The sequence below is a fragment of the Urocitellus parryii genome, chromosome X (genome assembly GCF_045843805.1).
Source record: "Urocitellus parryii isolate mUroPar1 chromosome X, mUroPar1.hap1, whole genome shotgun sequence".
Classification (NCBI taxonomy): domain Eukaryota; kingdom Metazoa; phylum Chordata; class Mammalia; order Rodentia; family Sciuridae; genus Urocitellus; species Urocitellus parryii.
In genome coordinates this window covers 120,351,948-120,368,344 of record NC_135547.1, presented here as the reverse complement: position 1 = coordinate 120,368,344, position 16,397 = coordinate 120,351,948, and the positions used below count along the sequence as shown (strand labels likewise).

Genomic DNA, 16,397 nt, shown 5'->3' with positions numbered 1-16,397 from the left:
AGAAGCCTCCTTGAATTAGAAGGATACTTAGGTATGAACGTTTTGTCTGGTATATAGTACATTCCTTGTCCCAGGAATTCATCCCTTTGAGAAAAGAAGAGAAATCATCCACACTTAGGGAAGAAATTAAGCAATGTAGCTTTAAATTTAAGTCAGGGTAAATCTTATAGCATAGTCTTGGAAAGAAAGCAGACAGTAATTGTGTTTTTGGGCACTAACAGATAGAAGCTGAGAAATGGATCATGTCAAAGCCAGGGATAGAATATCTGAATGAATGAATCATTGTTCTGAATCACTCTATCCAAAAAATTCTCTACACCAATATGAGGAAAGACTAAAAAGTTTTAAATTTTGATGATCCTCTATCAGTCAGATAAGTAGCTTTAAAATAAAGTTCTCAGGGGCTGCAAGGTGGAGGGTAGCTTAGTGGTAGAGCACTTGCCTAGCATGAGCAAGGCCCTGGGCTCCATCCCCAGCACGGAAAATCACTACTTTGGCTTTCAACCAAATTCTTTTGTGGGGGTGGTGGTAGTGCTTGGGCCAGAACTCAGGGGCACTTGACCACTGAGCCACATCCCCAGCCCTATTTTGTATTTTATTTAGAGACAGGGTCTCAATGAATTGCTTAGTGCCTTGCCTTTGCTGAGGCTGCCTTTAAACTCATGATCCTCCCGTCTCAGCCTCCCAAGCCACTAGGATTACAGGTGTTGGCCACTGCACCCAGCCAAATTCTGACATTGTAAGAATCTCAAGCTTTGTTGTTCTTCGAACCCTTTCAGGACAGTGGAGATCCCTGAATGTGCTTCATCTGGGGAATCTTCCTTCATAAAATAAATTTCCTTGCAGTCGGTTTTTAAAAATCATAAGGTTTTATAGTGGCTCTCATTTTCTTTCTAACCTGCATGAAATTTGAAAGCATTGATGGGAATCTAAATCTTCATGATGAAAGAGGACTCTCATTATTTGCAGACAATAATGGGAACCCGGTGAATTAAAAGAGAATGAGTACTTGAGCAAAGTAAACAAAGAGTAATTTAAGAAATTCTCCGCCCTCTCACATGCTAGAAGGACTTAAGAGGCTTCCACACCAAACAGTGATCCATGCTTTAATTCTAAATGATGGGCATTTTTAATCAGAAAGATCCCTAGAATATATCCTTACTATTCTAACTCGAAACTCTAGGCAGAGCTGGGCACGGTGGCAGCACACCTATAATCCCAGTTTGGAAGGCCGAGACAGGAAGATCACAAGTTCAAAGGCAACCTCAGCAACTTAGTAAGGCCCTAAGCAACTTAGTGAGACCCTGTCTCAAAATTAAAAAAAAAAAATTAAAAAGGGCTGGGGATGTGGCTCAGTGGTTAAGTGACCCTGGGTTCAATCCCTGGTACAAAAAAAAAAAAAAAAAAAACTCTAGGCAGAGATTGATAATGTTAGGCTGAGTAGTGAATGAAGATGAAGGTAGAGGCAGTGGAGACAAGGACCTGGTCTTACTTCAGCCCCACCAGTGCCTGTGGGCATATTACTTAACCTCTCTTCACTCCAGCCTCCTCTATAAACTGAGACGAGCATCCCTGCTTTGTAAATTACACAGGCATGTGTAAATAAAGAGTCCAGTAACAAACATGTAATGAGTGCATGGCTTTCCTTCTTCCAGGGTCCAGGTAAAATGCTACCATGTTCAAAGGAACCTTCTCTGACATCAGTTCCCCTCCTCTTGGAAATCCTGAAGTACTTGAACAGATTAGAGACAGAAAGGGCAAAGAACAGAAAGGCACTTGATGTAGAGAACATTGACATGGGCTAAGATGGAGAAAGGAGTAACAAAGTTACACAGACAGTTTGGGACCTAAAGCATAGAGGTTGAAAGGTAAACTCTAGAGTCTCATGCTACCATTTTTAGAGTATCCCATATATCCTTAGCACTCAATAAATAAGAGAAGTTGCTCCAACAAATTAGTGTCAAAGGCACTGCATCTGTCAGAGCCTTGTCCTCCTTATTAGGAGTTACAAGAGAGGAAAGAAACTAGAGGCAGGGAGGGGCTTGAGGACACCGAGCCGGAGTCACCATGCACTGGGACTATGGTGGCACAAATGGAAATACAATCTCAAACATCATCTTTCTTTCCAGAGACAGACCTACAGGACTCAACAACTGATTACAATTTGTAAAGGGGAAGAAGAACTGATGGTCCAACCAGGGGTAAATGTGCCTCCCAGGGATATTTAACAATGTCTGCATATATTTTAGAATGTCATAAGTAAGAGGGAGGGGAAGAGATCTACTATTGTCATCGAGTTTTAGAGGCCAGGGATGCTGTTAAATCCTCTACAACACATAGGACAGCTCAGAAACAAAGGTGATCATGCTTCAAAAGTCCCTGGTGGTCAGCAGAAGAAATTCCAGACAACGAGACTCCTTCACAGGAATAGTCAGAGAGGGTGTGAATTTAGTTTTAAATAAGTTGAGATGGAAGTGCCAAGAGAACATCCAGATAGACAAATGGGGCAAGGAGGCACCTGAAAATGTTGAATTCAAGTGTGTTAAATGAAGTGCACCCAGGCAGGTCTACACCAGGGGTTGGCAAATATATAGTAAATAATAAGTATTTGAGGTTGTGCAAGCCACAAGGTCTCTTTCCCAACTGCTCATCTCTGCCACTGGCAGACAAAACATTAAGAAGGAGTGTGGCTATTGTCAAGACCCAAAAAACCCTACCAGGAAGTACTCTGAATGGAAGGAGATGGGGCAGGCCCAGAAGCAAGAAGGTTACTCTGACCTTCTGGTCATAAAATCTCTGCCTCTCTGTTACTTTGCGTGAAAGTAGGTCTGAGACTCTCATTCCAGAGGGATCCTGCCCTACATCTCTTGAGAAGGAATGATACACAGAGAAGCCAAGAAGAATCTGAAGACAGGCCTTAGACCAAAACCTTTTATCCAATCAAATTTGCACACAGCTGTCCATGCATCACTGAACCTAAGCATAAAAGTAGATAGTTTTCCCTGGACCCTCAGGTCTTTCTTTCTGAAGGCTCCTATGTCATGTACAAGTTTCATTAAATAAATTTGTTATGCTTTTCTCTCATTAACCTTTTGTCAGAGGAGTGTCCACCATGACCCTCACAGTGGGTGAGGAAAAGGTAACACCTTTCTGCCCCTATGCTATACTCCAATAAAACTATTTATGGGCACTGAAATTGAATGCCACATAATTATATAATTTTCATGTGTCACAAATATTATTCTTCCATTTCTTCTTTTAGCCCATTAAAAATGTAAAAAACATTCTCAGCTCAATAGCCACACAAAATAGTCAGCAGGCTGGATTTGGCCTACGTGGGCTCGAATGCAAAGAGCTGAGGCCAGCTGTGACCATGGGCTTACCATGTCCTTGAAGACCTGAATGTTTTATCAATAATAAATGAATGCTTTGTGCCTGTGTTCTCAGGGGTGGCCCAGCCCAGCAACAAACAATTTCAGTGCTCTTCCACAATAGAAATCCAATCCTTGGCTAGAATTTCAAGGATGATATTGAATAGAAGGGGTGAAAGAGGACATCCTTGTCTTGTTCCAGCTTTTAGCAGGAATGCTTTCAATTTTCTCCATTTAAAATGATGCTGGCCTTGGATTTAACATATATAGCTTTTACAATGTTGAGGTATATTCCTACTATCCCTAGTTTTTCTAGTGTTTTAAACATGAAGATGTGCTGTATTTTGTCAAATACCTTTTCTGCATCGATTGAGATGATCATATGATTCTTGTTTTTAACTCTATTAATATGATGAATTACATTTATTGATTTCCATATGTTGAACCAACCTGCATCTCTGGAATGGATCTCACTTGATTGTGGTGCACTATCTTTTTAATATGCTTTTATATGTGATTTGCCAGAATTTTATTGAGAATTTTTGCGTCTATGTTCATCAGGGATATTGGGCTAAAGTTTTCTTTCCTTGATGTGTCTTTGTCTGGTTTTGGTATCAGGGTGATACTAGCTTCAAAGGATGAGTTTGTAAGGGTTCTCTGTTCTATTTCATGGTATACTTTGAGGAGCACTGGTGTTAATTTTTCTTTGAAAGTCTTGTAGAACTCAGCTGATAATCCATTGGGTCCTGGTTTTTTCTTGGTCGGTAGGCTTTTGATGGCATTTTCTATTTCATTACTTGAAATTGATCTGTTTAAATCATGTATGATGAGGGTCTCCTTTCATATACCTTATACATACCTTATATATATTCAGAGATATGATAAATTATGGTATAATGGTGTATTAAGAATTGTAATACAAAAATAAATAAATTTTTTAAAAAAAGAATAACCAACGCAAAAATAAATAAATAAATAAATAAATAAAAGTAAATCATGTATGACCTCCTCAGTTTGGGTAGGTCATATGTCTCTAGAAATTTGTCAATTTCTTCGATATTTTCTATTTTATTAGAGTATAAATTTTCAAAATAGTTTCTAATTATCTTCTGTATTTCAGATGTGTCCGTTGTGATATTTCCTTCTTCATCTTCTATTTTAGTAATTTGAGTTTTCTTTTTTTCTCTTCATTAGCATGGCCAGGGGTTTATCTATCATATTTATTTTTTCAAAGAACTAACTTTTTGTTTTGTCAATTTTTTCAATTGTTTCTTTTGTTTTGATTTCATTAATTTCAGCTCTGATTTTAATTATTTCTTGTCTTGTACTGCTTTTGGTGTTGATTTGTTCTTTTTCTAGGGTTTTTAGATGTAGTGTTAGGTCACTTATTTGTTGATTTTTTTATTCTTTTAATGAATGCACTCAATACAATAAAGTTTCCTCTTAGTACTGCCTTCATAGTGTCCCAGAGATTTTGATATGTCATATCAGTGTTCTCATTTATCTCTAAGAATTTTTTTATTTAATCCTTGATTTCTTCTACTATCTATTCATCATTCAATTGGATGGATTCAAATTAAAAAGCTTCTTCCCAGCAAAGGAAACAATAATGTGAGGAGAGAAATTCTTTACCACATGCACCTCCAATAAAGCATTAATCTCTAGGATATATAAAGAACTCAAACTTAATACCAAAAAAACAAATAACCCAATCAATAAATGGGCTAAGGAACTGAACAGACATTTCACAGAAGAAGAAATATAATTGATCAACAAATATATGAAAAGGTGTTTAACATCTCTAGTAATTAGAGAAATGCAAATCAAAACTACTCCAAGATTTCATCTCACTCCTGTCAGAATGGCAATCATCAAGAATACAGGCAACAATAAATGTTGGCGAGGATGTGGTGGAAAATGTACACTCATACATTGCTGGTGGGACTGCAAATTGATGCAACCACTATGGAAAGCAGTATGGAGATTCCTCAGTATGGAAGCACCATTTCACCCAACTATTCCACTCCTCAGTTTAGACCCAAAGGACTTAAAATCAGCATACTACAGTGACACAGCCACATCAACGTTTATAGTAGCTCAATTCACAATAGCTAGACTATGGAACCAACCTAGGTGTTCCTCAACAGATGAATGGATAAAGAAAATGTGGAATTCATACTCAATGGAATATTACTCAGCTTTAAAGAATAGTGAACTCATGGCATTTGCTAGTAAGTGATTAGAGTTGGAGAATATCATGCTAAGTGAAATAAACCAATCTCACAAAACCAAAGACTGAATGTTTTCTCTAATATGCGGATGCTCATTCACAATAGGCGGGGAGGCACTAAAGAATAGCATTACCTAAAATTAGGTAGAAGGAAGTGATGGCAGGGGAGGGGGTGTGGGGATAGGAAAGATAGTAGAAGAAACAGATATTATTAATGTATGTATATTTGTGACTACATGACCAATATGATTCTGCAACATGTACACTCAGAAAAATGAGAAATTATATCCCATCTGTGTATAATATATCAAAGTGCATAAAGGCATTCAACTGTCATGTATAACTAATTAAAACAAATTTAAAAATTTTTTAAAAAAGAAATCCAATTCCTTTGTGCTCTCTTTGGTCTTACAAAGAAGTCTGGGTGCAGTGATTCAAGTTTGGAAGTAAAATGACTGGCCTGAGCTTGACCATTGAGCATGAGCAGAAGGGAAAGGACAGGAGAGGAGCCAGGCTCTTCACACAACAGACATCAACAGCAGTCACCAATGGCAAGGTGGCCATTCATCCTCAAAGAAGGAAAACAAGCTTAGGGTCAGTTAACAGTGAGCTGTCTGCCTTCTGCAGAGCATCTAACCTAGAGGCTGACATACAGGAGAAACCCCAGAATAGGAAGATGGGGAGAGAAAAGAAGCCTACTACTTGTAGAACTGGTAGAGTTGGGAAAAGCCATTATTTTATAGTAGATTCAGACTAATAGACCCCCCAAATGATTAGGACTAGAAGCCATCTGTTTTTTCCTACACCCCATAATTTCATATTTCTTTCAAAGGCAAGAGGAATAGGAAGAGAGAAAACCTAGATCTCCAATTAGTCTGTGGTTGACACAAGGCTTTTCAAAAACAAAGAGCTCACTTACTCGCCAGTTCGATGATTTCCATCCTCTCCCCATCAACATCCTGACCAACAAAACTTAGGTCTTTCTGCTCAAAATGGTTGATCAGGTTCGGGTTCACCTGGAAATACAAGAAAGTAAGTGGCTTCGTTTTTGGTTTTGTTGTTATTGCTGTTGTTGCTATCGGGGATTGAACTCAGGGGCACTCGACCACTGAACCACATTCCCAGCCCTATTTTGTATTTTATTTAGAAACTGAGTTGCTTAGCACCTTGCTTTTGCTGATGCTGCCTTTAAACTCATGATCTTCCTGCTCCAGCCTCCGAAGCTCCTGGGATTACAGGCATGCACTACCATATCCAGCTAGGAAAGTGTTTTTGAGCTGTAGTGCAATACAGACATATGAGCTTGTGAAAAAAATCTTTTATTGTTTGGGTGGATTTTTCCATTTCAGGGATACTCTAACTAGTACTTAATTTCTCTACTTAATACCCAAAGCCTAATTTTAAACTCATAATGAACTTAAGACATTAAGTCTAAGCCCATCACTTCAATGTGGGAGGCCCACCTTCTATCACCCAAAGATGAGATTCAAAAAAGTAGAACTATGACACAGATATTATGACTTGGAACTTTGAGACTAGCTAGTTACAACCTGTACTTGCTTCTTCCTTGAGTGGTGTGTACTTAACTATCTTTCTCCAAAGAATAAATTTGTTTGAGGATTGAAACTGTTCTTTTCCTTGGACTTGGAACTCTGTCTGTCCCACTTCAGAGGTTGACCTCAATTGGTCTAAACCAAATAAGATAAACCAATCCCTCTTGGTAGATGAATGTTGCAAAAACCCAAGTTTAAGCCAGGTACAGTTGTGCACTCCTATAATCCCAGCAACTTGGGAGGCTGAGGCAGGAGGATCACAAGTTCAAGGCCAGACTGGGCAACTTAGCAAGCCCCTACGCAACTTAACTAATACCTTGTCAGCTTAGTGGTTACGTATCCCTGGGTTCAATCCGTAGTACCAAAAAAACAAATAAACAAAACCCAGATTTAAACCCACCAAAAGGTTAAAATGGTTACTAATTCACAGACTGGTAAAGTAAACTAAGGTAACCCAATCAGACTGAAGAAAAACTGCATGTCACCTCAGTTGCTGCTGGCAGCCATTCTGCAACTGTGAGGGAGACTAGTCAGAGGGCAAAGCAGACACACAGAAAAGGGTAGGGCCAAGAAAACCACAGAGGTGACAGAAGCCCTGACTATACCATGCCTGGAATCTACCCAGGCTCTGGACTACCTGTTACTTGAGATAATAAATTTCCTTATTGTTTAGACTTGTTTGAATGACTAATTTCTGTTCATTACAGCCAAAAGCATCATAATTGATATATTAATTAATTTTGGTACAGACAATCTGCCGTTCTGGGCACCTGTGCTTCTCATGTGGCAATCTCAACTCCTAACCACTCTTAACCATGTGACACTAAACGTCAAGCTCAATGTAAGCTGCCAAAGAGGTTCCTAAATCTAGAATCCACCATATAATATGTAGGAACTTATCCCTATCCCAAGAGGCATTTGGTCTCTCTTTGGAGCTACTGCCATTTTCTCAAACCTGGAAAATAAAGGGCAGGGGTTAAAGAAGGGGAATGCAGGGCTTATCTTGCTCTGGAAGATGGTGGTTGGAGTTAACAAAGAACCCTGATATGCCCATGTGCAGACATTGAAAGCTTTTGCCTCTGGAAAGCCAAAGAGAGAAGAATCTCCTACCCCTACCCACCTCATCTGAAAGCAAGAGGCTCTGGGAAATCTGGCATGTCTTCCCTGGCCCTCTGGATGCTATGGGGCTAGAAACTTTCTCCAGAGGGCCTGCTTATAATCACTGGGGTCCCTCACACTAAGCATCCACATTCCATAGTGATTCTGTGTGAAAGGCATACCTCATACCGATGTCTGTGTCTTTCTTCTATAAAAGGAACATTGCCATAAAGTTTCCCTGTAGAGATACAAGAGTGATATTAACATTGGTGTAATCAGCTTCAGAAGCACATTCATTGGCACATGTGTGAAAGAAGCCTCTGTGATCTCTAGCAGAAGCCCCCAAATGATCATACTCTGAGTAGGAATCTAGATTTTCTTCTCTTCTAGTGGAAGATGGTGTTAGCTAATTCAAAACCCTGAAACAGTTCTTTTTAATTAATTTATTTTAATTAGGTTTATATGACAGCAGGATGCATTTTGATTCACTATAGTACACAATTGCAGCACAACTTTTCATTTCTCTGGTTATACATGATGTAATGTCTTTCCATATGTGCAGTCCTACATGTACCTACGGTAATGACGTCCATCTCATTCCACCATCTTTCCTGCCCCCATGCCCCCTCACCCCTCCTCAAAACCCTGAAACAGTTCTTAAGTAAACCATCACCACTGCATTACATCAGGGAAGCCTGGTACGATGCCAGGATACGAGTCCACCATGGAATCCGGCAGATCCTAGAACATCGACCATGGATCCTCCTTTAATACACCTGCCTGAAGGACTGAAAAATCGAGTAACCTCCATACCATTGCTTCTGTGTGCACTCACCACAAGGCTCATCTTATAAAAGAACAAAATGAAAGCAAAGGACTTGCCCAGACCTCCCCCTACCCCATCCTGCCCTTCTGGATAGCACAGTCGATTCTGGAGCAGACACCTCGGCACATCTAGCCCAATGCTTTCTCTCCAACATTTCACTTCTGTGTTTTCACACAGTACTGGCCACATTAAAAACATACTTATCCTGTGGCTTAGTGGTAGCATGGCTTGCCTAGCATGTGTGAGGCACTTGGTTTGAGTCTCAGCACCACACATAAATAAAACAAAATAAAGATCCATTGAATACTAAAAAAAATATTTTTTAAAAAGAAAGAGATCTTGTTTTAAAAAATAATTATTTTAAAAGTTACCTTTTGACCCTAAAATTTGGCTTCTGGGCTGGGGTGCTGCTCAATGGTAGAGCACTTGCCTAAAGCATTTGCAAGGCCTGGGTTTGATCCCTAGCACCACACACACTCAAAAGCATCTAGCAGAAGTAGATAACAATACACCATGTTGTTATGAGTGGTCCTACAGACAGATTTGTTGAGCTCAAGTGCCATACAATGTCCCTAGGCGTGGGGGGGAAATCTCAACAAAATGACATAGTCTTCTCTCCCAGTCTTTTTGGAGACAAAATAAAGTACAGCAGAGATTAACTGCACATAAGCTTAAGGTTCACTTAAGAAGTGTCAGCAAGGCTTTAGAGAAAGACAATTGATAGAAGCCTTAGGACCTCTAAAATGCTCCCAACGCAGGCAGCAAGACACCAATGATGTACATAAGAGGGTTATCAGAAACAAAAGCACTTTGCCAAACTATACCATCTTTTTCTGTAATTTGCTACTGGCTAGCATCTGTCTCACACTTAATATATTTTTAACACATTAATGGCCCTGCCTATCCCCACCCTCATGTTAGTAATCCTATGCAATTCAACCTAATTTATTGCTCTCCTTTTTATTTTTTTATTTTTATTTGGAGGTGGGGGTGCCAGGGATTAACTCCAAAGGGACTTACCACTGAGCCACATCCCCAGCCCTTTTTAATTTTTTTTTTTTTTTTTTTTTGGTACCAGGGATTGAACCCAGGGGCATTTAACCACTGAGTCACATCCCCAGCCCCTTTATATTTTATTTTAAGACAGAATCTCACTAAGTTGCTTAGAGCCTCACTAAATTGCTGAGGCTGGCTTTGAACTTGTGATCCTCCTACTTCAGCCTCCGGAGTTACCTGGAAGACAGGTGTGCACCACCACACCTGATGCTATCTCCTTTTAAGAACTAAAATTTTTCCCAAGAAAAAGTTATGCAAATTTAGAAGTGGAAACAATCCAAATGTCCATCATGGATGAATGGATAAACAAATGTGGTATAGCACCAAGAATGATGGCACACGCCGGTAATCCCAGCAGCTTGGGAAGCTGAGGCACGAGGATCACAAGTTCAAAGCCAGCCTGAGCAACTTAGTGAAGAGGCCCCGTCTCAAAAATTAAAAAATAGTTTAAAATGGACTGGGGGTGCTGGGGATGTGGCTCAAGCGGTAGCGCGCTCGCCTGGCATGAGTGCGGCCTGGGTTCGATCCCCAGCACCACATACAAAACAAAGATGTTGTGTCTGCCGAGAACTAATAAATATTAAAATTCTCTCTCATTCTCTCTCTCTCTCTCTCCCCCTCTTTAAAAAAATAAAAATAAATAAAATGGACTGGGGATATGGCTCAGTGTAAAGCACCCCTAGGTTCAATCCCCAGTACAAAAAAAAAAGTTAATACAGTAAATTTTACTACCATTAAAATTTTTTAAAATGCAAGTTATATAGCTTCACTCTTACCCCTGGCTTTTTTCCCTGTTACAGTACTGCTCTCTGCAGGTGCAATCTGAGTGACATCCCCACCCCCTCTGGGATCCCTTGCCCATTTACCTGCTCTTCATCTTTAACAGAGGCCCCCTGCGCAAAACAGAATCCCCCACTTCCTCTCCCACATTCACGCCCTTGGAGCTGTCACCCACATGTTGTCAATTCCCATCTACACCTTCTGAGCCATCTTTCACCTAGTTCCACATTTCCTGTTTCCAGGGGGGGCTGCAGGAAATAACCCATATCCTCTACAAAAGACAAAATCACTACCTAATGGGCTTCATTACCAAGTTGCACAAACATCTTGGGACTGCTTCATCCAGTGTCTTAATTCAATTCTCTTTCAGGACTGCCCAAAATAATGCCCTATGCAATTAGGCATTTTAGGAACCTTCTATTCACCTGCAAGAATTTGCTGCTGTGTGTCTAATTCAGAGATCCTAAGAGGCTGCCTTGGGTGCAGGTATTTGGTGTATTTGATTTGCAAAGTGTTGGCAGATGGATAATTTTTTTTTTTCTTTTGGTACCGGGAATTGAATCCAGGGGTGTTTAACCACCGAGTCACAACCCCAGCCCTTTTTTGTACTTTATTTAGAGACAGGGTCTCACTAAGTTGGTTAGGGCGTTGCTAAATTTTTGAGGCTGGCTTTGAACTGAAGATCCTCCTGCCTCAGCCTCCCAAGTCGCTGGGATTACAGGCATGCACCACCACACCTGGCTTAGTATTCTTAACTCATATTTAGCATCTCTTTTCTTAGCTTTTATTAATTCTTCTGATAGGGTATATTGGCAAGAAGGAGAGCCAAGAGATAGGAATAGAGGGAAGAGAGAGAACCTGCAAAACTCAGGGGATCCCTGTGCCCCTCCTCACACCACTCACTTCTCCCCTCCCACGACCTTAGGATAACCTCCCCTCTTTTTTGTGGTCCTGGGTACCAAACCCAGGGCCTCACACATGCCAAGCAAGCACTTATCACTGAGCTACACCCCCAACCTGACTGATCCCCTTAGTGCCAGATTATAAGCAAGTTTGCCCTGAGCTTTGAGAGGATCACAGGTCAATATAAGTCCTTCACATTTACCATCCCATCGGCCACATAAGAGTTGTGCCTTCTCTGTGCCAGACAACATTATAAGGAGTCACACATTAACACTCACAAAAACCTCAGTGAGGCAGGCACTCTTGTTATCCCATTTTTCAGATGCAGAAACTGAGGTGCAGTAAGAGTAAGTAGCTATGCACAGCCAGTGACCGAGAACTGGGCCAAGAGACCTCTGGTAAGCAATGTGGCCTCAGGGGCTGAACTCAGAACCACTGCACTAGTTGCCATTGGCGAAGTGATTAGGAAGTGCCAATCTGGTCAGGTGGACATAAATATCACCTACCAGTAGGCTCAAAGGAGTTCTGTCCCAGACCTCTGAGCCTCCATATTAACAAATACACTTTAGCAAATGGTTTCCCCAGGAAAAGGCAAGAAGCAAGGAAGAGAGCCACTCTGTGGGGTGAGCCTGGGGTCTGTGCATAGTCTCTCACAGGTCCCACCACACTCGTTCCTAATTCATGTGTCAGCACAGTGACAAATTACCATAGCATGGGTTTCTAAACCATTTTGTAAACCACCTCAATAACCAGGCAAAGGTTATGTGTGTGTGTGAGTGTGTATGTGTGTTTTAACTTTCTAATCACACTAGAAATTCAAAGCAGTTTATCTGTAGCAGTGCTTCGATAAGAGGAAAGAAAGCAAAAGTAACTTTTCTAGCCCCTGAAAATATGTTCTACCTAACCACATTTCTTTCGGCTCTTTCAAATGTTAGATTTGACCACTTTGCCTTTCCAGTGCCATGAATGTTCCCCAGACCCTTAACACTGGGATTCATGCAATACCTTCCTAATTGGCTCTTGCCTCTGTTCTTTAAGAAAACCTTTTTTTCTTATAGTAAAGCAGAATCAACCATTTTAGTCAAGTTCTTCTCCTTAAAATGAGGAAATGCAGAGGAGGTTCCTGAAACGAATGAAGTCTTTTCTTAAGGCATTTGATTGACACATGCCTTGTCCAGATGGCTTTGCTGGTGTCATACTCCATACCCTGAAGAACTCTCCTTATCCTCTTTTGCTAGCTGTCACCTGCCTGCATCAAGTTTCTGCCTGGTCCTGGGTGTCTGCCCTGAAGATGAGGACCACCTTCTCAGAACTCTGACAAGAAATCAACAGGTCTTAGTCTCCAGTTGTATAAACTGCACTGGACACCCATGGAGGGGGAAATGGCGTCCACCTCGCTTTTAAAGACCCCATAACCCAGCACTGCACTCAAGGAGTGGCCCTCCTATGGCCCCCAGAGCCCTTAGGCCCTCTCTATACCTCTCTGCACCCTTCCACCCCATGACAGTCCCCTATTTCTAAAGGTTAAAGAGACCCTAGCATCGGGTGTTAGTTTGGAGGGTATAAGTATTTGGGAGCTTAAGTTAGGTTAATGTTAACCAGCATCCATACTTAATGCACATAAACCAGATTGTGCAGTATTCAAACCTTTTTAACTGAATGGTCCAGAAGCCATGTTCTTTCTAGAACAAATGAAGACTGAGGTCTGTAACATTTCGGAGGCACCATCAAACATATTGTCAAACATGCCCTGAATGAACTCTGAACCTTGCCTAAATTTCTTTGTGCTTTACTATGTTCCATTTCTTGTACTCAGTTGAGGGCCACAAGCAAAAATGATGAAGTTTAAAAACCAAGTTCCTCAGCACACCTCCCCCACTCTCACCTGAGCCTAAGTCCCTCCATCTTGATTTCTTATTCTTCAAAGTATCCCAGTTCATAATGAACTGCTCTGTGCCATTCTCCCCACTTTTCAAAAGCTATCTAATGAACCAATCGACTACTGGTGTCACTATAAGAAGACAGGTCCTAGTGCCTAAATTCCCTGATAAAATGTGGGGGTTTTTTGCCTTTCTTTTTTTTTCCTTTCTTTCTTTCTTTTGGAGGGGTTACTGGAGATTCAACCCAGAGGCACTTAACCACTAAGCTACATCCCCAGCCCTTTTTATTTATTTATTTTCAGACAGGGTCTCGCTAAATTGCTGAGGCTGGCTTTGAATTTATAATCCTCCTGCCTCAGTCTCCCAAGTCTTTGAGATTATAGGCATGCACCACTGCATCTGGCCCAGATAAAATGTTGTTTTAATTGTGGTATAATATTTATGCAATAAAGAGGAGGGCATTCAGCAAGTCTAACAATTGTAAGACATGTATGTTAAGAGTTACATTTTGGACCGAAAACTAAAAAATAAATATTAAAAAAAATTCTCTCTCTCTCTCACTCTCTCACTCTCTTAAAAAAAAAAAAAAGAGCTACATTTTGGAGAGTGATTATAATGGTGGGACTGTGGAGTCAGGAGGCGTGGCTCAGTGGAAAACTAGAAACGAATGGGACACAGTATCCTGAGTCCTGTTCTTGACTCTTCCAACCATCAGGTGCCCCTTCTCAACTTTCTACTTGCTCAGCCAAAATATAAAGATGTTGGATCAAATGGTTTCTGGAAGCCCTCTTGTCTTATTCTCTGTCCCTAAACGGAATATTTATGCTGGTGAATAGACAAGCAGTAACCTTGCTGTCCTTCATCATGTGCTGGTTCTTGTTTAGACCAGGATTCAGCAACCTATGGCCCAGCCCACCACCAAATACAACTCCCTTGTTTTTGTTTGGCCCTTGAACTAAGAATAGTTTTTACATTTCAAATAGTTGGAAAACATCAAACAATCCAGAAAATTAAACAATATTAAATGTCAGTGGTCATAAATAAAGTTTTATTGGCACATAACCATGCTCATTCATTTACAAATCATCTATGGTTGCTCTCACACCACAATAGCCTCAGAGCCAAAAATGTTTACCACCCTGGGTAGTAAATCCCAGGTTTAGGTGATTTAGATAATGGGCTTTGGGCAAGTAGATCTCTCCCTTGCCATGTTTAAGTGCTGATAAAGACCCTAGACTTGGGCAGTCTACACATGAGTAAATCAATATTTGAGGGTATAAAGTTTCACTCTATGGCAATGAAAAGAAAAGCAAGATAAAGCACAATCATAAAGGGCTCCTTTCGCTCTTGCTAACAGAACAGGAAGAAAAATATTAATGCCCCAAGAAAGACTAGGGAAAGCAAGCACCTTAGCACAGTTAACGTCATTAGGAACTGACTCGCCCCTTCTTTCAAACAATCTGGCAGAATGACCAGTCATAAAAGTGTTCATACCTTTCAACCTAATAATCCAACTCCTGGAAATCTAGCTTAAGGAAACATTCAAACAAAAACACCATGTTGAGATGTTTGAATCAGCGTTTTTCTAATAAAATGCTGGAACCAATCTGAAATGTTTATCAACAGGAAATGAATCAGCAAGTTAGGAGTCCTTAACTCAATTAAATACTATATGCCCAGAGCTAGGCACACATCTGAAATTCCAGCTACTCAGGAGGCTTATGCAGGAGGACCACTTGGGCCCCATGTATTGCAGGCCAGCCTGGGCAACATAGCAAGCCTCCATCACATACAAAAAAAGAGGACTTGCTATGTGGCTCAGTGGTACAGCACTTGCCTAGTATGTGCAAGGCCCTTGATTCGATTCCCAATACATGAAAATAGTATATGCCCAAATAATAGACATGAACTCCATCATATGAAAAAGATATGCTACAATAAGACTATGTAAAAACTAAACATAATATAAAGTTTAGAAAAGATCATGGACATACCAACTTAGGTAAAAGGTCATACATATAATTTAGAAAATTACCTGATTCTTTTTTGTTTGTTTGTTTTCAGTACCGGGGGTTGAACCCAGAACCTAGCATATGCTAAGCAAGTACCCCCAACCCTTCTATTAAATTTCATTTTGAGACAGGGTCTCACTAAGTTGCCCAAACTGGTCTTGAACTTGCAACCCTCCTGCCTCAGCCTCCTGAGTACCTGGGATTACAGATGTTCACCACCATACACAGCTAAAATACCTAATTTCTAAAGGCCCTTAAGCCAGCTTTGACAATTCCACACCCACTGTCATTAATATTTTTATAAGAAAAAGGCTTTGTAAACAAAGATGAAAACACACAAATGGAATACAGAACAGGAGTGAGCTTCCAGGAACACATTTCTTATAAACAAAGCAAATGATAACTAGCAGTACTTTTGTTCAAATCAATTTATACTTATCATCTCCACCTCAGAAAAAGTGACTTCATGTTTTCATAACCCTTAGGGGACTAACCGATGACTGAACAAAGTAGGAATTACTCCTGAACATAAAAATAGAATCACTCTGGTAATCCACCCTTTATGTCCAGTAACCTCTTCAGGCTCTGGTTCTACCTTAAGACAGTCTCTTCTACTAAACAACTCTTTCCTGTATTTTTCACTTAATCCACAACATTGTAAGTACTGGCCTATAAATAAAAAATTTTA

The 16,397-nt window shown here is 40.4% G+C and overlaps 1 protein-coding gene across 3 annotated transcripts in view; it reads right to left on the bottom strand.

Moving 5' to 3' along the window:
• Ctps2 (CTP synthase 2) overlaps positions 1 to 16,397 on the bottom strand; it is a 100,085-nt gene that overhangs the window by 13,885 nt on the left and 69,803 nt on the right. For all 3 annotated transcript variants that reach the window (XM_026396718.2, XM_077793774.1, XM_026396716.2), the window contains exons 15-16: positions 8,435 to 8,490; positions 6,521 to 6,617 (exon numbers count right to left, since the gene is read on the bottom strand). In XM_026396718.2, coding sequence (XP_026252503.1) covers positions 6,521 to 6,617; positions 8,435 to 8,490 — 153 coding nt within the window. The remainder of the gene's footprint in view (positions 1 to 6,520; positions 6,618 to 8,434; positions 8,491 to 16,397) is intronic.